This window comes from Pyxicephalus adspersus, chromosome 4, assembly GCF_032062135.1.
Source record: "Pyxicephalus adspersus chromosome 4, UCB_Pads_2.0, whole genome shotgun sequence".
NCBI classification, from domain to species: domain Eukaryota; kingdom Metazoa; phylum Chordata; class Amphibia; order Anura; family Pyxicephalidae; genus Pyxicephalus; species Pyxicephalus adspersus.
The window spans coordinates 118,731,226-118,758,506 of NC_092861.1; the positions used below are offsets into that span (position 1 = coordinate 118,731,226).

General features: G+C 37.4%; 1 protein-coding gene across 1 annotated transcript in view; it reads right to left on the reverse strand.

Moving 5' to 3' along the window:
• ATL2 (atlastin GTPase 2) overlaps window positions 1-27,281 on the reverse strand; it is a gene marked incomplete in the record, with an annotated part of 38,342 nt that overhangs the window by 4,090 nt on the left and 6,971 nt on the right. Inside the window, 10 exon segments of the mRNA XM_072409449.1 lie at window positions 1,592-2,023; window positions 2,811-2,882; window positions 2,967-3,023; window positions 3,935-4,062; window positions 4,702-4,840; window positions 5,277-5,369; window positions 6,268-6,324; window positions 7,858-7,908; window positions 9,214-9,318; window positions 11,351-11,482. Of these exon segments, the coding sequence (XP_072265550.1) occupies window positions 1,592-2,023; window positions 2,811-2,882; window positions 2,967-3,023; window positions 3,935-4,062; window positions 4,702-4,840; window positions 5,277-5,369; window positions 6,268-6,324; window positions 7,858-7,908; window positions 9,214-9,318; window positions 11,351-11,482 (1,266 nt within the window).

The window sequence follows — 27,281 nt, forward strand, 5'->3', positions numbered from 1 at the left end:
AATCCAATGAACACATAATAGAAAATATATATCACAGATGGGGTAATGAAGTGTGATGACCACATAAAAAAGCTATTTTTTTTAAGAATTTGTAAGTGGGAGAGATTTATCAATAGTGTCATAAGATTACTCAAAAATAGAATGAAAAAAAATTGAAAAAAAAATGAATAGAAAGATAAAATTATTTTGCTTATTAAAATGCAGTGTAATATTTTGATATGACAGCAAAATTTCCAGCATGGCTGCATTTTTCCCTTAGAAGCGTTACATTGTAGATTCCCTCACGCAATGAGGTGTGGAGCTGCTTCCCCCCTAAATCTGAAAATGTCAGCATGTAGCTTATTCCAGGAGTAATATATACAAAGCCTTCTTGGGGGAATGTTGTTTTAACAATAAAAGGGTTAAGGGCTGTTTTGTTTTCTGTATTATTTTTTTTAAATACCAAAAGATGGCAATGTTCCAGTAGTGCAAAAATGTCAATGGAATTGAAGTCACAGATTTAATTGACTTGTTTCTAAAAAGGTTCAAGTCAGGAAGAAAAAAATTGGTGTAAAAACAAAAACAAAACAAGGTTGTTAATGAAAGCATTTCCAATTTAAAATGCACAAAAAAATTAAATGAAAATAAAAAAAAGATACATTTTATTGAATATTCAAAAATTTAAATTTTAAGGATTGCTTAAAAAAAAAAAAAACTGGTAGAAAAGGATTTGTTGCTTCAGTTAAAAGTAAAGCAAACATTACATTATTTTACTAGATCTGCATATTATCTGCATGGGATACACAGGACACAAATCTCTTGATAAATCTCCCCCAGTAGCAGTTTTTAGGAGCCTGAATAGACAACGGAGAATGGTCAAAACTAATGTTAGGTTTTTACTGCTGTCCATGTCTTGTTTTTGCTTTAATTTTGTCCTGGTGACCAACAATACAGACGTTACCAGAATTAGTCCCATTAGGAACTACACTTACCTGCTTCCAGTTAAAGTTTTAACTACACTGTCTAAAAGGGAATTTCTAATCACTTCCTGCTGTGTTTAGGACATTGTACCACAGCAATTACCACCAAAGAAGAGGACACACTGTGGTAAATAAAAAGTGATTCTAACCCTTCCCTGCTTCAGATAGAATATGGTGAGTGAATGGTTTGTATTATTCTGGTAGTCACTTGCATAGCACTGTATATTCTGGATTGTACTGACTCGGGCACATTACTTATATCTGCTCAGCAAGAAACTGAAACCTACAGAAAGCAATTAAGTGGTAATTTTTAGGTCACATGATTTACCTCCATATTACATCCTGCAAGAAATGGTCCTAATATTTGGAATAGACTCGTCATAACTTTTCTTGGTGAGGAATGTGCTAGAATTAATTGCATTTACAATACAACTCGTCATTATATAGACACTGGGGTAACAGGGTAACAGGAAACACAAAACATATAAATACTAGAAACATTTCCCATTTCATTATAAGGCACCCTAATACCAAGGCCAAAAAAAGAACAATCAGGAAGTTTTTTTAGTTAACATTTGAGTAACAGTACCTAATGAACAGCTATAGGTAGCAATATGACTGGACATACTAACCTGCTCCCATATAATTTCAGCAATCTGATCTATTAAGGTTCCCAGATCGCGGAACTCTCCCGAGTACTTCACATAAGCCCAGATGCAGAAGGACAGTAGTGCTAATCCCATGATCAGGTTACAAATGTTTGCTATAGAGTTCAGGCCAATGAAACCAGTCAGTCCTGAGATAATGTACATGGCAAACATGACGGCAAACAAAGTGGCAGGTGTGCGAGCAGCATAGAAGATGTTTTTGCCGTCATTGTGTTTCATGAAGTTTGCATAGGATTCTTCTATCTCGGCCTCTAGTTGTTCCTGGTACCGGCGACAGAATTCCTCTCCTCCCATCTTCTTCACAGAACGGAACTGCTTTATACACACATCCTTTGCGTCCTGGTGCTTCTTCTCTAGGTCCGCCGGAGCGATGTATGGCTTGTCTCCACCACAGACCTGTTGGTAAACACACTATTTAGCAGGAGGTTTTGTTTTTGTTGAGCCACAATACCAATTTTAGAAATCTGGTATTAGGTGCAAAGCATCCAGGATGCCCCTCATCACCACCTCCAATTAATCAATTTATCCAACTGACAATGCTACCCAGGAAACAAACGTAAAGGATACAGTGTGTTTTTTATTATATGGTCACTAGGTGATGCTACAAACCACTGATAATTCTAGCTTGCAAAGACCCCATAAGAGGTTTGTCCTGCAAACAAACTGCTTTAATAAGTAAAGCCACCAGTTGTGACATTAGTACACATTTTGGAAAAGGTATGTAAAGATGGTAAGAATGCACAGCTGATCGTTAAGCTATTTTCCTCCCGATACTAAATTAATTATTAAAGCAGAAATCCAAAATACAGTCAACAAAAGATCATAGAGATTTCATATTTTGGTTGAACCAGCCATAAGCTGATGTTTGTAATTATTACAGTACAATGGCAGAGAATAATATATGAGGATTGTTATCAAAATGTCACACACCAAAACAGTTCACAAAGAATTTAAACCTATTTATGGCAAGCTAACTAAAATGTGGGAATACTGTCAGTAAAAGCAAATAAGCAGCAGACCTGAACATTTAGGCAGCCAAATATATATAAATCTAAAGTTTGGTCCCAGGCACCCTCTTGGCCCATAACATTTGCCGCCAGGCACCCTCTTGGCCCATAAAGTTTATTTTTCATAACTTCTAGGTCCACTACAAGCCAATAGAAGCAAAACATAAACATCTCACCTGTTCCATGTATTTACTATATGTGTCTTTGGCTCCTGCAACCGCAGCCAAGTTATTCGCTTCTGCAGTTGCCTGTAAAATAATGAACATAGTTAACCAAGTTCAAAAAACGAATGAAAGTAAGGACAAAACCAATTAAAAGGGTTTTATGGATACCTGAAGCATCGACTTGGGATGAGGGAGCTCCTCACCTTGATAGATTTTAATGTATGCCTGGTAGAGAAACAGATTATTAGTACAGGTACCTGGAAATTGCAAACCCTATTCAGATGAATGCATTACTTAATTATTATGAAGGATAAAAGACCTATTTCCACCCATGGAAAGGGAACTTGGTAATATCGTTTTACTAAACCCCAGTCAATTATATAAATGCAGTGTTTAAATATAAATACAATTACAACTGGTTTACATGAAAATAGATTTAAAAATCCAGCTTGGTTTGTGATTTGGGCAACCCTGTCAGATAGCACAGCCTCATCCTAAACTTTCACTACAGCAAACCTTGTTCAAGAACATTGGTCAGAAATACAGTGCAGCCTTCTAAGTAGTCATTTAAGGAGATTCTATGCACTTATGGAGCAATGTACAATAATAGAACCTAATACAACCTAATACAAATAAAAGAACCTAATGTGCCCCAAGTCCTCTCAGTCTAAGTACTGGTGTGCAGGGGATCAAAACAAACTGATAGAATGGTCACATCTCGTAGTCTCGTGCTTTGTTAAATATTGTCTGATATGCTTTTTTTCGAACCTCGCAGAATCAGCGCTGTTCATGCGCAGGGAGCCATGTGTCACTCAAAGGGGAAGAAACTTACCCGGGAGTGACATCAAGATGCCAGAACCAGCCAACTCTCCCACTGCAGGCTAAGATCTGCTTGCTTAACATCCTGGGGGGACAGTAGCGCAGGGCTGTGGACGCAACAAAAGTTGTGTTCACACCCCTGTGCTACTGTCTCCCCAGGAAGTTTAGCAAGCAGATCTGAGCTTGTGATGGGAGAGTGGACAGGTTGTGTCCATATACAGGGGACAGAGCCACGGACCACTGGTTGGCAACCGCTGGTTTAAATGACCATGCATTCCAGTCCAAAAAAGGAATGCTGCATAACCAGGTAAACCTACCTTAAAATATTCCAAAAGATCTCGACAAGTCACCTTTGTGCCACCAATTTCTTTTTCCACCAGGTTTTTAGGAGCAAGTAGTAAAGGAACCAGATTTTGAAGCTCCTTTTTGAACTCGTCATCTATGTCTGAAATGGATAAAGACAGAATTTCCAATCACATACATGAAATAGATATCAAGAACATGTACACATGTTGGCTGGAAGAGCAGTGAAATTTGGACTTTGTAAAAGCCACAAATCATTTCTGAGATTTTTGGACAAAGTGGGAAATGGTTAGAACCTGAATCAGATATTTATTCCCGTTTGGGTCTCCATTTGTGAGATAGCTTTTCACTTGCAAAATTCTTGTCAGTGGGTCAGAGAATAATTACTTTACAAGCAACTTTTCCTTAAATGTTTGCAAAATATTTAAAAGAGAAAATAAAATCATCTGGAGGGCTGTAATTTAAGTAATTTACTTGATCAAGGCAGAGGTCTTAAAAAAACCCTACAAGGGTAGAAAGTGTGTTGATGAAGTTCATTGTATTAAGAATTCCTGTGGCTGTGGACTATCAATTGTGCAAACTGGAACCTTATCTCTCCAACATAAGATACAAAGTGCTATAAAAACCTGACAGTGGTTCAAACCCACTTGAATTAGGCTTTTTTGTTCCAGCAACATACAAATACATTTCATTATGCCTGCTTCATGAAAGAAGAAAATGTCAGGGGACTCAACACCCACTCACCAAATTTTTACATGTCTACATAAAGTAACACACTCACCCACTAATCTACCGTCAAAATTGGGGTTGGTAGCAACTTTAAGACCAGGATGAGGCAAGAGGAAACAGCCGATGTTAGTAAAGCAAGAGTGTATGTGTTTCCTGACATTTTGGAGCTCTTCGTGTTGGTTCTGTTTTACCTGTTGGTCAAAGAGGAACACAGATTAACTAATCAAATTTTAGCAAACTGTTATCTCCATATAACACCAGCCTTATCTGTGCTTCTCCTAGACACACTGGTGGTGGGGAAGTGAAATATTACAATTTTGGACCACTGTTTGCTTTAAGGAACTTTTCTGTAGACTTTCTGTAGTACAGATAAAGACATTTCCATGCAAACTTCTAATTTTGCAGGTGAAATATTTGCACTTGAAATGCAGTTGAACCAGTTTTGTGTTCCATAAGTTCCTACTAGGCAGCATAGCTATGTCATAATCCTAACTTTTTTTTTACAACAGTAAACAAAACCAAGTTGTTGGCCCACCCCAGACTGATGAAAGGATGATGGAGAAGTAGAATTACTCCAATTAGTAAAGGTATAGGGAGGTATCAGCCATTTTTTCTCTCATTTGTTACCTGCAATCGCTTTTCTAAAAATAGATTTCCACCATCTAAACCGTACGAATGTTCATAAGGATAGCTCCAATCTCTGATCAAAAACATGAGGGTCTGTAATGACAAACATTTTACATACAATATAGTAAAATAAATCACACACTGAATCAAAATCTAATCAACCATACTTATGAAATGCTCAGAAAATGTTCTAGTTTATGTTTTTATCTTAACAGTTTATGCGATTTATTTTTTAGGCAACAACTCTGCCTAAATGTTGTGTGTCTTTCTAATCAGGCAACAATGTGGCACTCTCTAGTGAGTTCAAAGCTTACTAACATCCCCCTACACATTCTTCTGTGTCAGTGAGGAAATTCTATCTTAGTCGCTATTAAATCAAAAATACTAAGCAAGTTTTGTGGTCAGGTGTTGCAGTTTTACCACTGATGATCAGCAGATTCAAGTATAAACTTTCTGTGTAAAGAGTTGTATTCGAAGGTGGTATATGCTGGTGGTCAAAAATGAAAATATCTGGACCAAGGGAACCAAGTATAATGAACATAAAATTTATTTTATCCACATATATAAATAATGATCTAGAGTACTTTTAAAAATTCCCCTTCATTCATTTGCTCAGGTTCAATATTAGGAATTTGTTATAAAAGGTAGTAAAAAAATGATAGGAATAAAAATGATTCTTCCATTAGGTACTGACAAATGACTGCACTGTCGCCAAATGTTTATCTAGTGTCAGTTCATGGGCATAGATGACACAAGGTAACTGCTTATTCTATTTTTAAAAACCAAGAAGACATTAAAATACAATATTCCTACACAAATGATACACTTGTATCACTACAATCTCAGTTAACCCACATTAGCTTTGTAACATACTGTATATTGTAAGGAAAGATCTCTTCATATACCAAAAATGTAGTATATTCAGATATTAATTCTACACAAAACAGCTTCCTTTATGGCACAAAATGTTAATATAATTGTGTTAATTCACCTGAAAGGGTTTTGTGTAGATTTCTTCCATTGCAAGGCGTCCATACTCTGTAAAAAGCTAGAAAATCACAAGTTTTTTAGAAAACCAGATGCACATCAGTCAGTCAAGTCCCTGGGTGAAGTCAGGAAATGAGTGCTTTTACAGCATAAGAGTTTGCTCCTAATCAAATATTTATTAGACAATTAAGATGCCAAAAGAGTGTAAAATCGATAAGCTGCCAATTAATCCTGAGCAGCACTAGATGCGGCAAACAATATTGCTTTTAACATTGTGTCCTAAACAAATACAAACTGTTTTGGTTACACATTTTATTCTAAAGAGTATTAGTGGAAAACACACTGCAGCATGGATTTTATAAAAAGGGGTAAAATGCAGGCTGCTGCGCAAAGCATCACTACAAGGAAAGTATAGTTCTGATAGTGTTAGGACCCAGTTTTTAACACAGAGTAGATAAGAGGTGCAAATACATTTTATACTGCTTGGATTTATTCCTGTGGACCTCTAGCTCAATATCTGCAGTTAGCTCAACAAGAAATTGAGTAAGGGCTCTTTCACGCCTGAAGACTAAAACCCAAGGCTATATACACACCTTAGATGATCCTAGGCCGATACAAGCTTTTGGACTCGTCTCGGACGAGAATCTGACATGTGTTCAGAGGCCGTCCCAGGCCATTCATTGGATTCATCCTGGCGGGTCCATGAACAACAGAAGACGAACAAACAGAATGGAAGTGAAGGTTGAAGAGCATAGCGTTGTGCTGCTAACTTGTTCTCCCCCATCTCCATAGAACAGAATGTCGCCGTATGTACAGCGCTCGTACATTCATCTTTCAGTCCTTTGTGGTTGGAAATGATTGTGAAAGATAGTTTCCAATGACAAAAATCTAGTGTGGATATGTAGCATTGGAGATTCCGGATGCACAGCAAACTGGTGTTGTGCCCCTGGAAGCAGCAAAAACTGCACTGCAGGTAATAAGATTTGAATGACAATGGTCCCATCAAAAGGTCACCTTGTGGTGCAACATCAAATGCAAAAAGGTAACGGAAGCAGCAAAAACTGCACTGCAGGTAATAAGATTTGAATGACAATGGTCCCATCAAAAGGTCACCTTGTGGTGCAACATCAAATGCAAAAAGTTAAAAGTATGAATATATATATATATATATATATATATATATATATATATATATATATATATATATATTTATCATTATGTTACTGTGCAATATATGTACCATCTTTAACATATATACAATATGAATTTGGTTAACTTATAAAGTGTGCCCACCACCACCTTTTTTTACATTATATATAGGGTGGAAAGTTTTTCCTTTTTTTCCCCCTTTACATGGGACACTATTTGCATTATTACCAGCACTTAGGGCTTTTCCCATGTACATATCACAATATATATTTAGGCAACAAGCATGAAGAGCAGCAAGCATACAGCTTATGATTTTGCCATTTGTTTAAAAGCACCATAAAAATGAATGGGCTACCTTAAGCAATGACAATATGTGCATTTCATAGTCTAAAGACACACGCATAAAAATGTGAGACTGCCCACACCAGTCATCTCAGAAACATACCTGTAAATGCTGCAGATCATCTTCTTGAATGTTCTGTGACAAATTATACACCTGTAGGACATAAAATAAACATTTTACAAATGCATATACACAGAGCTGCTATTACCCTCCACATTAAAGAATTTGTTTACAATTGCTACAGATTTAATTACTGAGACAATCATATGAAAAAAAACATTTCAATGACTGCAATCCAAAAGCTTCTCCCAAAGCTTCAAATCATTAGGTTAAAAAAAAGTAATACAGCACTAAAACTTGAAAACCCACAGATATGTTTTTAAGTTCAACGAACTGAAAAAGTTTTTATGTGGTAGGATAAATTCACGCAGATGCTGGGTAGCAAAAAACATTCACTGTCTGTTTCAGCTGATGATCGCCTGCTATGGCTTCTTTGGTGGGAACACAGTGAAGGCAAGCCAATAAATTAAGTGGCCTTCATAATGCCTCTATCTGCAGTCAACATTTAGGTTTCTGTAACCTGATGCCAGAAAAATGTGAACTGTGAACTAAGCTATCCCACGCATCCTTTGACATGTTGAAGATGCTTTGTTTAGCCACGGAGGTATATATGTTATATAAGAGGAAAACAGTCCACTGACTTTGCTCAATGCGCACTGAAAGGTCAATTAAGGTGCTGTCACATTAAACAAGCTTCTAGTTGGTTTTGGCAGACATTAAATAGTTTCAGTGCTGAAGTCTGCCAAAAGTCAGCTTACAGCTTGTTTAAAGTGACCGCTGGCATTCCCATTATAGTCTTTGTTTAACATTTCAAACCTGACCTGAAGGTTTCTATGAAGGCTTCAATAAAGGCGTTTAGGTTGGCTAAATTCTCAAATGTTCTGTAAAATAATACTTTACATACAAGCAGAAGCTCATGTGCCCAGGGCTCTATGGATTATCACAACACAACACTTTCTATGCTCATGGATAGGAATAGGTTCATACACATACATTTATCTATAACCCCTAATCACAGACATGTTTGTTCATGAGGATTTTGCGAGTCCCAATTTATATCTAAATAGTTTTCTGTGCATTGTTACAAGCAAGCTACAGACCATGTGTGCTATAAGCCATTTACATTCCACTGTAATATATGAAGTGTTTTGTGTTGCGTTTGTGATTACAGGGAGCAGTTGGACACAATTCGCATTGGATAAAGGTCCCGCAATTACATGTTTAATTACAAGCAGATTTGTTAGGAAAACTATGCAATTGTCAGTCTACCCTATTTAGGAAAGTGTCAATCAGCTGAACAGACCACCATTTTTCAATAGGACTGAAACATTTTGGGAATCAATATATATTGGTTTTGGTTTTACACAGAGGCACCTAAAAATAAAACAGAATGGTTACCTGGACAGAGCTGGTCATTGTGCTTAAGGCAAACACCGTTGCACAATCTTTGATTGTTGACTGGCTGTCGAAGGCTCCCTGAGTGTCCATGAGAATAACTGCAACCTGGGGGTGAAAACCAGAAACTAAATCTAAAAAGTATAATTAAAGACATTAAAACTACATTATTATGACATCTAGAGCTAGAGCTATTCTCGGTGATGTCGAGAACAGAGTCAGGCTATACAATGCATAACATCTACCACATTGAGTAAGGATAACAAAATCAAAATGGGAAAGGTATTTTTAAGGCTATTATGCTCACAACCTCTATCTCCTGGTGACTGTAATTTGGGTGTAGATGCTGCTTTAAAGCTTTCTGCTTTAAGTAAAGGTAACAAGGCAAAAAAACAAAACTAAAAAAAAAACCAATGTATACAGTTAGGTCCAAAAATATTTGGATAGTGACAACTTTTTTCTAATTTTGGTTCTGCACATTACCACAATTAAATTTAGATGAAACAATAACTAAAAGATTGCATAAAAATGTGATAAACTAAAGCTTTTTTTTTTTTACAGAAGTGAACAGTGAAATTAATAAAGAAACATGTACTCTACCACTGCTGATCTCCTCCTCTCTCTCTCTAGCCTCAGAACTAACATGCAGTCAATGAAGAAATAATTATTAAAAAGGATTTATATAGCACCAACATATTACGCAGGGCAATATTAAATATGGGTTGTAAATGACACAGATACAGACTGTGACATAGGAGGAGGAGAGGACCCTGTCCCGATAAACTTGTAATCTAGGAGAATAAACTCCTCTCTTTTTTTTTACCTGTATACTTTAAAGGTAAGCAATAAAATATGCTGTGATCAGAAACCTAGTATTTTGGGGAGGTCACCCCCCCACCCCCAATTTATTTTAAGCAGGTTCTTTATAAACATTACAGGGTTGTCAGGATTACATAATAAAAAAATAAATGCCAGACAGTCCTTCTAGCATCAAATTCCTCTCCATGCCTGTATACTACAACCTCCTTTTGCAGCCCACACTGTGGCAGCGTCGGTCACAGGGAAGCCTCTAAAATATTTTAGCAATGTGCACTTAATATGACCCTGAGAACTGCCAAGTGAAGCTCCTATTACCTGTTTGTAAAAGGAACTGCACATAAATTAAGCTGGTAAATAAGGCTCAGCTTAGAGATGAAGTAAAATGAACCAGCGTATTTTGTTTTGAAGAAACCCCTACACTGCAACATGCTGATGTAAACTGTGGTCATTAAAAATAGGAAAGTGTAAAGTACCATGAAGGGTAAACCAGTGACAGACAGGAAAGACTATTGAGAAGTAAGTAGCTGCCTGCTATAGAATTTGGCATTTGTGGAGGCTGACAACCCCTTGATCTGTTATCAACATATAAGATGATGTAATATAACAATCAGTGGGTAAGTTAATTAGACTAGCATAAGTCACTTCATAAACAGGCATCAAACGAGGACTTTAATGTGTTAATCACACTTATCTGATTACTTATAAGTTAAGGTACGAACACACACTGGATAAATGTCATTCAGTATTCTCCTGGGAAATTATTTCAAGCTGGGTGGGAAGAAGCTGTAGGCAGGTGGCAGCTCCTGTATTTTAACCAACACGGCTGTTTTTGAGTGGTTACTGAAAAGTGCTGGGTGCTGCACCTTACTAAAAGGGGCTGGAGGGGAACACTGTCATTGAAAACTATGTTTAAAAGATAGAAAGTAGGTGGTGGAGGACCAAAAAACTGAATGTCCGATGCCCAACTCATAGTTCTATAAGAGTTATGAAAATTGTTAAAATGCTAACCACAAATGAGGATTCTTAGTTAAAACAAATGATCATCTTGGTGCATTTGTTCATCTCTGATTATCTGTTATCTAGCATATATACAGTCAGCAAACAATCACTTAAGGATGCATGTGCTTGTTCGTCTTGTCTCTATCCAATCTCATCTGCTTTCTGTACAGTCGTCAGGTATATTATGCAAAGAGCATATCGTTATCAGATATTGATATGTAAAAAATTACCGGTGACTTGCTATATTAATAATAGAGGAAAAAATATGACTATTGTCTAAAGAGATATGTATTAGTGATAGATCAATAGATAGGTAACTTACCTTGGATCCATCAGGTCTGTCAACAACAAACACTTCACTCCAGATCTGTATCCCTGTGGTCTCCCGCTCACATCCCCCCCGCCATGTGAACCCAGTCAAGGGCTCACAATTTCCACCAATCCAACTTGAACTCTGAAAGAAACACAAGTGTTCACATTTTACAATCCGATACATATTACAGGCTGTCTGTGCAGAATATTATTAGAATAACTGAATCTGTGGTGGGGTTGCCAGAATTGCTACCATTATCACAAACAATAAAACAGGGTTGTACAATCACGTGTGCCAGTAGAAAACATGCTGACAGAAGAGGTCAGCCGAGAGTGAACTTATTATGTAAGGGCAGCACGGTGGCTCAGAGGTAAGTGCTATGGCCTTTGCAGCGCTAGGTCCCAGGTTTGAATCTCGGCCAGGACATTATCTGCATAAAGTTTGCCGTTTCTCCCTGTGTTTGCGCGGGATTCCTCCCACATCCCAAAAACATGCAGTTAGGTTAATAGGCTTCCCCACAAAGTTGACCGTAGACTGTATTAAAGACATATGACTGAGGTAGGGACATTAGATTGTGAGCTCCTTTGAGGTAAAGCTAGTGACATGACAATGCACTGTGTACAGCGCTGCGTAATATGATGGCACTATAGCGCTAAAGCTAACCCTTCACAGGCTGAGAGATGATCTGGATATATTGTTCCAGTGCAGCACAGTGACATCACAAGGTAGTAGGAATGTGTATATTTTAAAAATGGATGGCAAAAAACGGCCCCCTGAAAAGTTGCCAAATAAAAAAAAGTAAATGCCAACTTTAGTTAAACTGGTGTATATATATATATATATATATATATATATATATATATATACCATAATATTTCTCATACTTGAAAATGGAGGATAGAAGAAGGGACCAGAACTCCTCCAGAAAATGCCACATCTCCTACAGCCTGACTCATTTGCTTTTTAGTCATTTTAAAGATTATCGATTCCCTTTGAATGGCTGCTCTTATGATTGTTATCTTTTCTTACAGATATACTAATATCTGTATTTATGAACAGGGTTTTCTAAGTGCATCAACTTGTTGTTTTCAGTAGTGTGCATTTGCAAGTGAAGGATGCATAGTTTGACATAAATACAAGTTTTGTGTTAATATACTATATTGAATGGCGCATTTACCGTTTGGCTGTGGAAAAAAGTAAATTGTGCAGAGAAGCTCCTTTACTTTATATGACTGTCTTTCAGCTGTATACCATTTCTAACAAAGCTTGCAAGGAGAATACTAAAATCCCCACACAGTTAATCATTATGTGCCCTGATAAAGCTGTCCACTGTACATCATGGGTTTCTAGAACTGTTCAAGGGTGAATTTTGTAGGTATGAACAGGTCGCTCCCTTGAAAGCCCAGGTCACAGAGTTCGTCTAAACCCAAGGATTAACATTTTAAATAGGACAATTTAAATAGAGCCCTGTGTGGACATTTTTATCCAGGATATGTGGCGGTAGATTTAGTAAGAGTTGGCAAGACATTGAAGAAATTATCAATAAGGAGCGGATGATATTCCAAGGTCGGTGAAAGGTGAAATCATCGATTGTACACAGAGTTATACATGTAAAATGGAAAAGCAGTCACTGACCATCATCGATAGCTAAACTGTAGGAAATAATTAGTGCTTTTAGAAATGACAGCATTTGTTAGGCCTGAAGTTAAAGCAGCACAGCGTTACCTCCTTTAAACTTGCAGCAGAAAACTGTGTGATTAGCCACTCTAGTTTTGGGGCACATAGCAGCAAAATGCACCACAGGTTATTGTTTTTGTATGTGCTGCCCTTGCAGTTGAGGAGAGATTACCTTAACAGAAGGAACAGCAACTGCATGGCCAAAAGCATTATGTCACTTCCAGGAACTGTGCCACAATTAACCACTGCCACAAGCATACACGTGCACGGAGTGGTGGGAAACCCCCCCATGGTTGGACATAAAGAAATAGTGGAACAGCAAAGAGTACATATAAGACAAAGTAACTAGCAATCAGGCAACATTCATACCCTTGTCAGTTCGTTTCAAGGTCTCAAGGCATCCTAAGGATAGGTACACACTATAATAATTCTGGTTGGAAAGAATCTTTTGTGATCCTTTCCAACAACAAACGACTGTACGATGCATGAACGAGCGCTAAAAAAAAAAAAAAAAAAAAAAAAAAAAAAAACTATTATAGCACATAAACAATACAAATGAACAAAGTGCAAGGGAATGAAGGAAAGCAATGAGTAACAGGGATATAAGGCTATAAGGTGTAAACATAATTATACAACCCTCAAACAGGAAATTATATGGCCTGAAACCATAAAACATCAGAATACTGATAGAACTAAACACCACAGGCATAAATATTTGCACATTTATGTATATATGCATAGAACAGAACCTGAAACAGCTACTTGGCAGAGAGTAAACTTTAAACCTTCAACAAATAACAGAGCTTTCATTCACACACAACAGAAAAGTGAAGACTAAAAACTGAATGGGGATATACAGCGTGTGCGTATTTATATATATTTTTTTTTACAAATATATATATTTATGTATGTATGTATGTATGAATGTATATGTTTTTTACAACTATACATACTTCATATAAAAAAAACATTCCTCAAGTTCTGGCATGTGAACAATTGTGTGTCGTTGGACTACAGGTGCCAGTATTGTTCCTGTTTAATGGTGAGCACATCCTGCACATGTTCTAAGCAAACAGGAGGGAAGTCTGTAGAGGGAACGCAAACTGGAGAGCAATGCTGGGAGTAGTATTGGTACAGAAATTTGAGAAACACCAGTAAGGCATGCTGGGAGTTGTACAAGAGACACCAGTGAAGAATGCTTAGACTGGTGCCAGTGCCCTTTCCATTATATTTCTATCTTCACAGTTCACATGCTTTTTTTGGGAGAGATACGCAGAGGCCATTAGGACACAAGACCTCTTAGATTGTAGGCTCTTTTAGGCAGGGTCCTCTCCTCCCCTGTGTCATTTGTCATTTGCAACCCCTATTTATTGTACAGCGCTGCGTAATATGTTGGTGTTATATAAATACCGTTTATTAAGCTACATTATTAAAAAGCTATTTTAATAATAATAATAATAATAATAATGAACATGGCCTTGTGTGACATATTAGCTATGCATGAATCCAAGGCTTGGTGATCAATTGAAAGGGTAGAATTCCCCCTTTAGAATACCAAAGGGGAGTTAGTGATGGGCATATTATACCCTACCAAGGAATCAAAGTTAACTAAAACAGTTAAGTCAATGTTGTCCTGGAGTATGCAATAGGTATTTGGCAGCACTTAAAGTCAGTACATTCTACAATTTTGCAGATACTTCATGCACACATCATTTCAGTAACAGAGAATGCATGAAATAAGAGTGAGCCAGTATTTCTTATAAGCAGCAGCACTTTCATAGTACTATTTCTATCCTTCAGAGAGGAGACAGAAATAGCAGCGAGTTCTGCTTAAGAGTTTGCATTCCACTGGGATGTGCAGCTACCACAATATGCAAACAGTCAATTTGATTAGGACAGAGAAGAGAAGAACAGAGCAGAAAATAGACTAAATTTCCCTGTTCATACAGTGTAGAGTTAACCCAAATATGCCATCATTTAACGCCAAGGGAGAACTGCATTGTTTGGTCAAATCTGAACACAAATGTATCAAGACAATTGTAACAGTAGGTTTTATTTGTAACTAAACCACAGTCTAAAGCCCTCACTATATTTGTTAAAAGCATAAACGGTAAAACATTTACAGAAAGTGCCAGTATAGATAAACTTCAATGTATTTTTTAGCACATGGACGGTTTTGAAGCATGAGAAACATAGGATTCCAGATTACTACTAAACAGAATAAAAAAACAAAACACTGCTTTCCAGGAAACTCCTGGTTCCTGCAGGACCAGAGACGTCCAACATTTTTGCTCCAGGAGCCAGACCCAAAAGGCAAAACACTGGTAATCAGGCTTGCACCTTACATACTGAACGCACGTGCAAGACTTGTATCTGTAGAGTGTAAAAGTAACACAAGTCAAAGTGCAGAGGTCAGGAAGGTGCAACAGAGTGCAGGGGTCATGTAGTCTGTGCATGTTACTGTATCTTACATTACAAGACTTTGTAACACACATTCTGCTGAATCTTTCCTCTCACTAATCCTATTTTGCAGATGGCTGTTTTAGTCTATAATTATTTTCAGGAAGGTTACCCCAACACATAAAGAGAACATCAAAAATATGAACTTTTTATCACCTTTCACAGAGCAACTCTGATGTAATGTAACCCCAGTTATTTATTTCAATACAGTACAAGCCATAGTATTATTATTAAACAGGATGTATATAGCACCAACATATTACACAGTGCTGTACATTAAATAGGGGTTGCAAATGACAGACGAATACAGACAGTGACAAAGGAGGAAATGACCCTGCCCCGAAGAGTTTACAATCTAGGAGGTGGGGGAATTAACACACAATAAGAGGGGGGATAATACAATGAATAAATATATTTTATTATACAAGGAAACAGAATAGTAACGCTTAGATTAAGTGATAGTTTGACTTTTAATTTAGAAAAGTTTGTTTCCATCAATGTTACTTCTAGTTTCACACTAGAAAAAAAAAATCTGTTACTATAAACTGTTTCAGGTGCAGATAAAATTGAACAAAACACTTGAAAATTTAGATTTACCCTCCACACACCTACCATTGGGGCAATCTCATCCTTAGGTTATATCAGATGCTTACACCTAGGTATTAATGGAAAGGAATTTTATACTTGTTTGTAATCTTGTTAGTCTGTATTGGGATTTTTATTTTGTTTTAACTATTTTTTTTCCTGGGAGGCTAAAGTAAATTGGGGGAAGATAATTTGGCTCCCAAAGCACTTCTATAGTGACAGACTATACCCATGCTTACAAACACTAGGCAACAGCCTTGCATAAATGATCTAGCTGCAGAGCTTCAGTAAAACACAAATACATCAGGGTACATTTTCCCAAATCTGCATGCTTACACAAGTTCTCCTATGCCTGTATATATACTTTTATTAGGGGTCATCTGTTTAAAGTAATCAGCAATCCAAAGAAAAGTACCACATTTTTTTTCTTATTTCAAAGTATAAATAACCAGTTTCAAGAAGACAAAAACAAGAAGAAAAAAGACAAAAGAATCAAATTCTCGGAACTCACCTCTGCATTCCATCATTCCAAATTTACATCCTAAATAGAAGCAGTCCAAGCACTGATTTCCCATTGAAAAGTCGTTCTATCCAGCAAAGCTTCTTTGAAAGAGCAAATTTCAGCCATCACCAATGTCTTTCCTACCCACAAACTTTGAATTGTAAAACTAATTTTCAGCCTCTAAGCTAGGACAGCACATTACATATGTTAGGTGAAAGTTCAACCCTTACAGCTTCCATGATAAGAAGATCCGACAGAACTTAAAAGCAGTGACTCATGAAAGCCGCATTTCTCAACTTTGAAAAGAAAAAAAAAAAAAATGGGACAATGTAGACATTTTCAAGATATTAAATGAAAGGCATTAAAAACGTCAAGGTTACCATTCTGTATATCTGAAAAATTATAAAGGCCTACTAACACCTAACGCATGTATGTAGTACCTATTGAATGAAGGCTGAAAGCAAAATAAAATACCACAGGCTACCCGTTTAGCCTAGGGAAGTATATCTAAATTCTCGAGCTCCCTTTGGCGGCTCACCAGGAGCAGCTTCTCCCTACAGCAGGCTATATGCAAAAAGCTATGACGTATAGGCCACAGTGATGGAATTCTCTCTTCTCTAAAACAAACTCCCTTTTAGTTTTTTTGTACAGGCAGCCCTTCAAAAATCCAACTTTTTAAAACTATTTCCACAAACTTGGCAAGTCACAACCCTAAACCAATGCAAAAGTCCTGTTGTCTGCCAAGGCAAAGCATTAAAAGCTGCAATTCAGGAGACAGGAAAAGCGCAACTTGCAATAGGTGTTTGGCAGCGATCTGGCAATGGATAACCACTGCCCCATCAGCTTTTTATTGCCTGCTGGATACCAATACTATCAAGCAATTTAATAATTCTTGGGCCATTTGATTTAATGAGAAACGAGAACAAGGCGGACAAGTATGATTTTCAATACTTAACACAGCATATTTCTAACATGTATGTCATACGTTAAAAAGAATCTATACTTTTCTTTTTAAATGGAAGAGGAAATTCTTTGAATGGTTTACGAAGATGAATACCAAACTGGATGTAAAGCACAAGAACAAAGGGATCACAGGGAATTACAATTAGGAGGATTAATTTGGATATAGGGATTAAAAAAAAAAAAAATCTCTCAGTGTAATGTAATACAGCAGATACGATGCACATTTTAAGAGGATTGATAATTAAATGAGAAGTGTTTAATAAGGATACAGAAGAGAAAAGCTGGCGTATCAGGAGGTAAACTTTGATATCAATCTACAGCGTTCAAACCATAAGGTGGCCACACACAACCTATTCAGGACCCAGTCCGTGTATGGCCTGTGATAACTGTGTCATATAATGTACCCTAAGGGTAGGGACTGCACAGTAATAAAAGCACTTAGTAATGCAAATACAAAATAAGGGAAGAACAACTTCACCTTTACCAATGTTCCTAAGCAGTATATTTGTGGTTAACTGCAGGTCCCAGCTGCTTCAAAGACCCACATTACTGCCGAGACATCTGCTTATCTAGGGCTGGCTTTTTGGAGCTGATCAAGCCACTGTTAAAGCAAAAAATCAAATAGGTGAAATTCTTTGACAAGCTAAATTTCTCTTTAAAAGGTATATACTGTACTATAATTTATTAAATACAAAATAAAATCACTTTATATAGTGCCGACACAGAAAACCTGCTGGCCTGATTCTGCAGTCTCATTTTTATTAATATTTTTATTAATAATAAACTGGATTTATATAGCGCCAACATGTTTTGCAGCTCTGTACATTAAATAGGGGTTGCAGATACAGGCAGTGACACAGGAGGACGCTTCCGGGAAGAGCTTACAATCTAAGAGGTGAGTAAAGTAGCAACAAGGAAATCCAAATACAAAAACTATAAAGCATCTTGCAGCCTTAAATGTGGTGCCTTATTTCGTTTGTACTTCCAATGCTACCCCCTTCTATTCTTACTTAGTAATCCTGCAAAAAACAGTTCCTGTAGCTTTGTGGCTAAACTCATTTCTCCGTGCAGTCATGCAGGTTGGATTTAAAGCGGACCTAAAGTAAAATTTTTATCTCACATAAAAGGGTGAACAATTACCTTCTTTTCCCCCTTTTTTTCGAAAACTGAATGGGAGCGCAGAGCCTACCGGGTATACCTACTTCATGCATCCCAGGAGGCTCCTGGCTGCTCCATGTGTCTGGGATCCGGCATACCCAGAATGAGCCTATTCTTCAATTAGGGGGGAATGCCAATCTCATGCATGCGCAGTGAGATCGGCACTCTTTTTCCCCCGTTTACGTCACTGGATCTAAACCCGGGCAGTGCAAGATCAGGTGACATAAGAAGGGGGAGGAAAAAGGACAAAGAAGATGGCAGCATCCTGCGCTTTTTCCGCACCAGGATGAGGAAGGATGCCAGGACGGCGTGGCACCTGATCCAAGAAACCTCCAGATGGATTGACGATTCTGCAAAGGTAAAGGTGAGTTTTTTTTTAATTCTGCTTTAAACATGTCTATGTTCATCTCTGTTCTGAAACAAAGTTAGTTCTACCTATAAGGATACTGAATGTACATTCAGAGTATTGCCTGATTCTGCCAGAGACATCAGACAAAAGCCTTTCATACACACTGCAAGCAAACAACCTTGGATTCTGCCAGTGAAAGACATTAGGTTGCTGATGGTGTCTCCATGACAAATGCACTATAAAAATGCTCATAGTTATAATCAGGTTCATAAAGAAAAGCTTTCAGCAAGTCTTAAGTACAAAGTGACGGGGCTATAAAACGTGGCTGGCACATGTCAAAGAGCAGACTGCAATATTTCTTAACAGATAATCGATGTTTAAGATTATTACACAACAGTACATAGTCCTTAAGATTAGGTTGCAGCAACACTAAATTTGCTTAATAAAATTGATCCAATATTGGCTAAATAAATGGATCAAATGTGACAGAGGGAAATTTTTTAACAAGATCCAGAATTTGAACCAGCAGCATTTTATGTAGACAGGAGCTTGCCACCATGAATAAATCTCAACTTTTCCTGCTTAAAATTTAGTAAATTAAATATCAGCACGGTGGCTCAAGAGGTTAGCAATCTTTGTAGCACGGGTTTGCATGGGTTTCCCCGAGGTACTCTGGTTTCCTCACAAATTCCAAAAACACGCACACATATTGCCCCCCCCCCAAAAAAAAAACCTTAGACATATAACTATGCTGGGACATTAGACGGTTAGCTCCTTTGAGCGACAGCTAGTGACATGACTATGGACTTTGTAAAGTGCCGCGTCAGCCTAAAATAAATACTAGTTAATATTAATAATAACTTGTGGGAAACAAAACAAAATAAAAACTAAAGATGTCATCTCTCTACTGACCTCCTTTATACCTGGGAAGCTTGCAAATGCCTAGGTTGGAGGCTCACAAAATTGAACTTGAAAAATAATGGAACTGCTATTTCCAAACTGACTGGGCCCTGAAATGTATTTTATGCATCCATAAAAATAATAAAACAAAAGTATTTAATTACAGTGAATTTATGGCAATTGTTTTCTCAAAGAAAACTGAAGCTTACCAAAGTTGTATACTGAATTTGTATTTTGATCAACTTAACAATGGCAGCCAATAAACTTCTATTCTGACACTTTTACCTTTTAAACCACAGGGGTTCTAATCTCCAAAAAATTATCTATTAAACATTGTATCCCTGGGCAAAACAAACAGTGTAGATGAAGACCTTCAATTTTTTCTCTGACTTTCTGAATTACAACAGGTTAGAGATACAAATCAATATAAACCCCCCTATTCAGCAGAACGACCAGTTAACTGGGAGTTTTATAAGGTAGTTGGCAATGGCAGACCCTCTGACTACTACTATAACTACTTATAGCCTTATAATTTGGTACAGGAAAACCATCTACCATATACCAAGGATAAAGAAGATGTTCATTGGTCTATGAGTTACCCACATTGGTCCCAATAATTGTATCTTTGTACCAACCAGACATATATCATTTACATGTAGACATACATTAGGCATTGAATGACGGCACAGTTGTGGACAGCATTATTCACCAACACAAACCATTCAGCTGCGCTTTACCAGCGGCTCATTTCAATCATATGGCTCTAAGTGAACACTGCTGCAGCATATATCTGTTGTGAATATATATAGAAGTGTATGTGTGATTTTTCTTCAGTGACACATATTGTGCTGCTTGTAAGCAGAGCTAGCTAACACAGATCAGAATTCTGCCCTTATAGGTTACAATCTGAATGTATGATCACTGTACAGGCCATGCATTGTGTAACTGAACAATTAATTCAGTTTGTATTGGGTCAGACAAGTTCTACAACTACATAATGCAATTTAATTATTAATACTATGATTACCTTATATTTATAGCACCGAAACATTACACAGCACAGTCCATTTGTCATGTCACCAAATGTCCCTTCAAGGAGCTTGCAATCTAATGCCCCTACCATAGTCATATGTTATTACCACATTCCAAGAGTCAATTAACCTGACTGCATGTTTTTGTGATGTGGAAAGAAATCAAAGCAAACACAGGAAGGACATACAAACTCCATGTACATATCTAAAGAAGAACTATAACAATAGGCTAAGATATAACAGGGTGTAAAATTATAACTGTAATATTTTAATTGGGTTTTGTATTGGGTGTTTCTTACTAAAGTTATAGGATTTTTGATTTATAAGTAAACAGCACAAAAAAATTCACCTGCTTTGAGACTTCCAAATTTAGTTCAGATCCACACTGCAATCTGGTTTCCATCAGGAAATAAGTATAGAAATGGTATAAGATGAAAAGATCAATCCAGGAAAAACACCTATTGAATAGAACCAGTAAACCAAGATGGCACAGGCGATAATCATCCTAGCTACAAACCAGGCTCGTGATGTAAAGGTGAAGACATTGCAGTCAGCGCAGTTTCCATTCTAAACCTTCCAAGTGTAAAACAAAAACTTTGTCTTGTGCTGACAGATACCAGTCAGTGAATGCATCAATGAGTGTCAAGAACCCTGGTGAAAGAAGGGATGAAACCAAGCAGTTTGCAGATTACAAATTAAAGGGGTATATATGCATTCCTAAGTGTACTGTATAAAGCATACACAGGAATATTTCAATAACATAGTAATACCAAATCAACAACCTTAAGGCATCTCCAAGGCACACGTATTTATATATGCTCAAACAATGCACAAGTATGTAAAAGCTTTAATTACATAGGGTAGGTGTGCAACTCTAGAATTATGGGCAGTAGCCAAACCCCTTATACTTGAGCAAAAAACAGCAGGGGATTTATTATGGATAGGCTTAATTTTAAGGAATTATTATAAGGCCAATGTACCTGCTGATCTTAAAGTGAAAATGAAGTTCCTTATCCCATAAAGTCCGAGATGGCAATCTCTATACCTTTATTTACATCTGCAGTGGCCAAAGAGCTGCACAGGTGACCAGCTATGAGCCAAACCAATGGAGGGCCCAAAAGTATTCTTTCAAGAATCCTGATATATTTCCACACAAAACAAGAACTGCCTAAAAACATTAAAGGGTACCCTGCTATGACAAAGTCTAGATGTGGATAATTGAGCTGTAGTACTCCACTTTTCCTACCTGTGTAGTAAATATAGTCCCTCAAGGTACCGTAAAAGGAATAAAAAAGTTATTCTATGGGGGAAAAAATATATATAACATTCATCTTACAGCGGCAATATATTAGCGTTGTACTACAGAGAAGCAGCTTTGTTACCCTAGGAAAGAAAGTCTTGGCACTACAGAACAACCCCCTCATCCCCATAACAGGGGTTAAATATCTCTGTGCCAAAGCCCACAGAGATAACAAGGAATATATAATGATAAGTGCTACACAACCAGGGAGCACAGGAAGTTTATCAGCAAAAGATCCGACAAACAGAATTTATATATTTCATAATTTTTATTTATGTAAAATTGATACATTTCATAACAGTGTTAGATAAGCAACTCCTATTTTATACAATTCATATTATGTCCTAGCCGAGTGGTAATTTTCTTTTCCCCTATATTTTTAAAACCCTTCAGAAAGAAATTTGCAGCAGGTACCCAAAACAACAGGATGCCTACAAAGACATACGCAGCACATTTACAAAAGGAATTCATTTATGTGTTTTCACAAGGGCCAAGCCACATTTAAATTCTCTTTTCTGGCGATTACATACTGCACAGTTTCCATGGGAATTTCACATAACAAAGAATCATCAACTTCAAATCTGTAACATGTACCCAGTGTGTTCAACAGCTTTCAAAGTCCACAAGTCTGCATGACTCGCTTAATAACCTTCACTCAGCAGAACATATGGAGTTTTCCAGCTACTTATCAAAAGGCAAGAAAAATAAATGTGATGGCTTAAAAGACAACGGCAATGGAAGGGAACAGGAACATATGACAATCTGACCTTTATGAAGTGGGAAGAAACAATTGTGCACACACTTACAACCTTGTCTGCAGGCATCCACAATCTTCAAATGTAAAATAAATGCGCTATGTCATTTAATATGAATAAATATGGGGGACCTTTAGGTGCATAGCAGCAGTGTAACCTCATGCATGTTGCTAGCATACTCTGAAACTGTTCATATGTAGCCTTAGTATCAAATACGTGACCTTAGCTTGCTCTCCTCAGCCCCTTTTAGCCATGCGCACCACACAGCACTTTTCAGTGACCACCCGGCTGTTTTTGGGTGGTTTCTGAAAGTTGGGTGACAATACAGGGGCTGCCACCCATCTACAGCTTCTTCCCACCCAGCTTAAAAAAAAATGGCCTGGTTTGAAGCTTTTGCATTTTTAACATTAATAACCTTTTTTTTTTTCAGGATTGGGTAGTGAGGATTTTATTGCCGTGTCCATTTTCTCCAATTATACTGACCACCAATGTCACTAGGAGTAAAAGTCAGGGTCAACCTAAAATTCTGAGCTTTTTAAGGAAAATATTTGTTTGATGTGAGTAAACATTTTTTATATGAGTAAAGCATTTTTGAAATGTATAGTACATTATTATGGGTAAATATTCTGAATAAATAATGAAGATATTTATGTATGTAATTTGTGAATCTCCATTGGCTCCTGATAAAGTGAAAATTGAGTATATTAACAAAAAACATCATTGCCACTCTTTGTTTTAAATGATTTTAATTGTATGAAAATGGGAAAATAAAACTTGTGATTTTATAATAATAATTGAATTGGTATTTATAAATGAAGTAGTTAACATAAAGTGCCTAAAGAGTCCCATATTTTTTCTACAAATATATAAAATTCTCAGATGCCACCAGAAAAGAAGAGAAATCTTCCAATGTGGACACTCATCTTTCTAATGACAGCCAATCCTCCCTTATGCTACGTACACACGTTCAACGGTTCTCGTGTGTACAGCGCCAGTCGTCCATCATCCGAATGACCGTCCTGGCGTACCTATGGACGATAAAACAACTAACAATCCTAATGCAAGGGAAGGGAGAGAGCGTGCAGCAGGGTGCCGCTCCATCGTTCTCTCCTCTCCATAGAACAGAACAGTGCTGTATGTACAGAGCTCGTTCATGCATTGTACAGTGCTAGTCGATGGAAAGTATCCTCCTTTTCCCAGCCTGGTAATGTAGGTAAGATCTCCTTTGGTTTATTCAGGGTTTCTTTTTTGAAGGTCACTGTAATGTGAGCTCAGATCCAGAGTGTGCCACAGCTGACCTCATTGTTACACACAATTCTAGCTCGCCATTCAGCAGGACAATAATGTTATGTAGTAGTAAAAGCAGATTCCAAGGCTGCTGACTTGGACTTAAATAGTGTTGTTTATGCACTGGTGCTATACATTGCTACCCTATACTATGACAGTTGCAGAGTAGAACACAAGGGCAGATTAGGGAATAATTGTGTGGGCAATTACTTCCTGCATTTTCAGCCACTGTTGCACTGTTCTTAGAATGTCTTCCCGTTCTCTCTGTGGACTACAGAACACCACCCCACACACTGTATTATGGAGTGTTGTCAAAACCTATCTCTAGTCATAGGACATTTCCCTACTAGGTTCTCGGAGGTCCTTTTATGAATAGTCAACAAGATGATGTGCTCAACAAGGGAAGGACAGGGACCAACTGTTGCAGGTACAATTGGAGCAGATTTTGGATCTTCCTTCACAATGTAAGACCTTGTTTGATCTTGAGGGATAAATCATGGAGTGGTGTAAGAGGTATAGGCAAATATTATTTTCCACCATCCCCCCCAGGTGTGGGCTTTAGGGCTAGAATTCTGCTTTAAACTAGAATCAGCCATTTACCATCAAATTTGACCATTGAAGGTGCATAACCTGCAGCTATCATTCTTTTCCTTCCTTTACAACTTGGAAATATGCAAGCATAGAGGGATCTGTTGACAACGCCAACATTCATGATCTTCGGTTTGGTAGAATACAGAGACTAAATACAGTAGCAGAAGGGTTTTGCAAGCATTACAGGTTGATGCCATTGTAGGTTACTATGGGCTGAAATGAAGTTGCAATGCTGTAGCTGATGAGAAAATAAGACGCCAAAAAACTGAGCAGCTCAAAGGTGATCTCGGCTCAATAATCTTTTTGGCTTATTGCCAAAGTCTTAGTCAGACTACAGAAATAGCTCTTTATTTTTATTGTCACTACCTCAAATTAGAAATTGGCATCATAAATGCTAGTGTGCATGACATCCTGACAGGAATATTAGAATATTATTAGTCAACTTGTCCTTTCCCGAATAAAAGTGATACAGATCGTAATATATACATTAACGCGTATACATTTCTCACAAGTATCCATTTACAAGGGCTTCAAAGGAAAATAATGTTGGGTTTGTACAGAACACCTAGGTTTTTTGCAGGTTACATGCTTCACCATGTTCTATCCTTTAATCACATCAAAATAACTGAAGTTTAAAAAAACTGTACTCTGCCTCTCTTTGACATGACAACATTATGAATTTTGGCTTTGAATTCTAAAGCAGAGTCAGCTCTGTAAGCATTGACTTGCACATGTGTTGAAGAGTGCTGGGACTAAAGCTTGGTTGGTAATTTCTTGAAGACAATCTTAAAGAAGTACTTCACCATGAAATACTCACGTCCCCATTTCAGCACAAGGCACCAACATCTTCTTCATTCTTCTTTTCCTCCTTGCAATATTTGGGCATCTTGATTGGTCTGGATGAGATGATTGAACTCCTTCCTTTAGTCTCAGCAAGCGCAGGGGAAGCCAGGATTGCCGGGTTTACTGGCTTGTTCCTTGACAGTTCCACAGATTGATCAGGCAGGTAAGAATGAATATTGCAGAAGGGACATAGCCTGTCACTCTGCAATAAAAGTGGAACTTATGTTTCGATTTAAGGAATTAGATGCAAGCCTTCAAGACCAGTTAGGTTTTATCGTTGGATTTTTTTTTTTTTTTTTACAATTTTGTGGGTCTTCCAGTACTTTCACTCTCCTATAGGTTATACAGTCTGGTTTTATTTCAGTTTTTTAATTGTTATATTTTTGTATTTAGCAGAAGAGATTTTATATGTTTTTTTTTTTCTTTATACAGGGTACACATACAGGTGCAAGGAAGTGGTGGCTACAGCAGACATGCAATGAGACAGCCCTGATTAGAAAGTTTAGGACAAGGGGTGACCTGTAATGTACAAATGTGACACCTATAGGAATTTGGTCTTCAAACTTTTTTTTTTTAATATAAAAGGGAAAATTTCTCCACCTAATTGAAAAGAGAATCTTACAATGGTTAAGTACAACCCATACACAGATGTTGTTTTATTAATAAACATTACAGGAAAGTAGTTGTATTGACAATGGAAAGAAACCAGCTGTCATGTTTCTTGCACAGGAGGATAATGCAAACCATCATTTGCTTGACCACTATAGAGACCATCTGAGCCCCAAAGGGTGGGCTCAATAAAAGGCTCAATCACTGCAATACAGCAAACACTTGGCACCACTGGTGTCCTTAAACACAAATACACGAAGATGAACTTGTATACATGATACAATCCCTCTCCCTACAAGATGTGTGACAAAGTGGTTAATATTTAGATCATCATGAGACCTCCTGGGACACTGTGTTGCAGAAGTAGGTCAGGAGAACATTCTCCACCCCCTGACAGAAGTGAGAAATCATCCACTTATCACAACCACTTATGTTGTTTCTATGCTTCTAAACCATCACTAAAATCCATCAGGAAAACAATCTTTATTTAATGTCATGCAAAACCACAATGAAAGCCAATAGTCATCAGTGGAAAATGCTGAGATTTAAACTTTTACTTTGAGGCCAAAAGCATGCAAGTACCATACAATTCCAATGATGTACAACCAGTGATGGAGAAGGATCTGGAAGTCCTAGTAGATCATCACCTGAAAGTAGTAAGTAATGAAAATCTGCAGCTTCTAGCACATCACCAGATCATCACCTGAAAGTAAGTAATGAAAATCTGCAGCTTCTAGCACTTCCTTAGCCAAAAATGATTTTCTTTTAAAGAGTAGAAAACAAAAAAACAGTCAGATTGTTAATTCTCTGTCTCTTAAGAAGAATTTACTTACTTGCCATCTGGTGCACTGTCCAAGACAGGAAACAAGAGTAAATCTCTCTAAAACTTCACACACAGATGATTTCTGGTGAAAATCTGACATATGTACA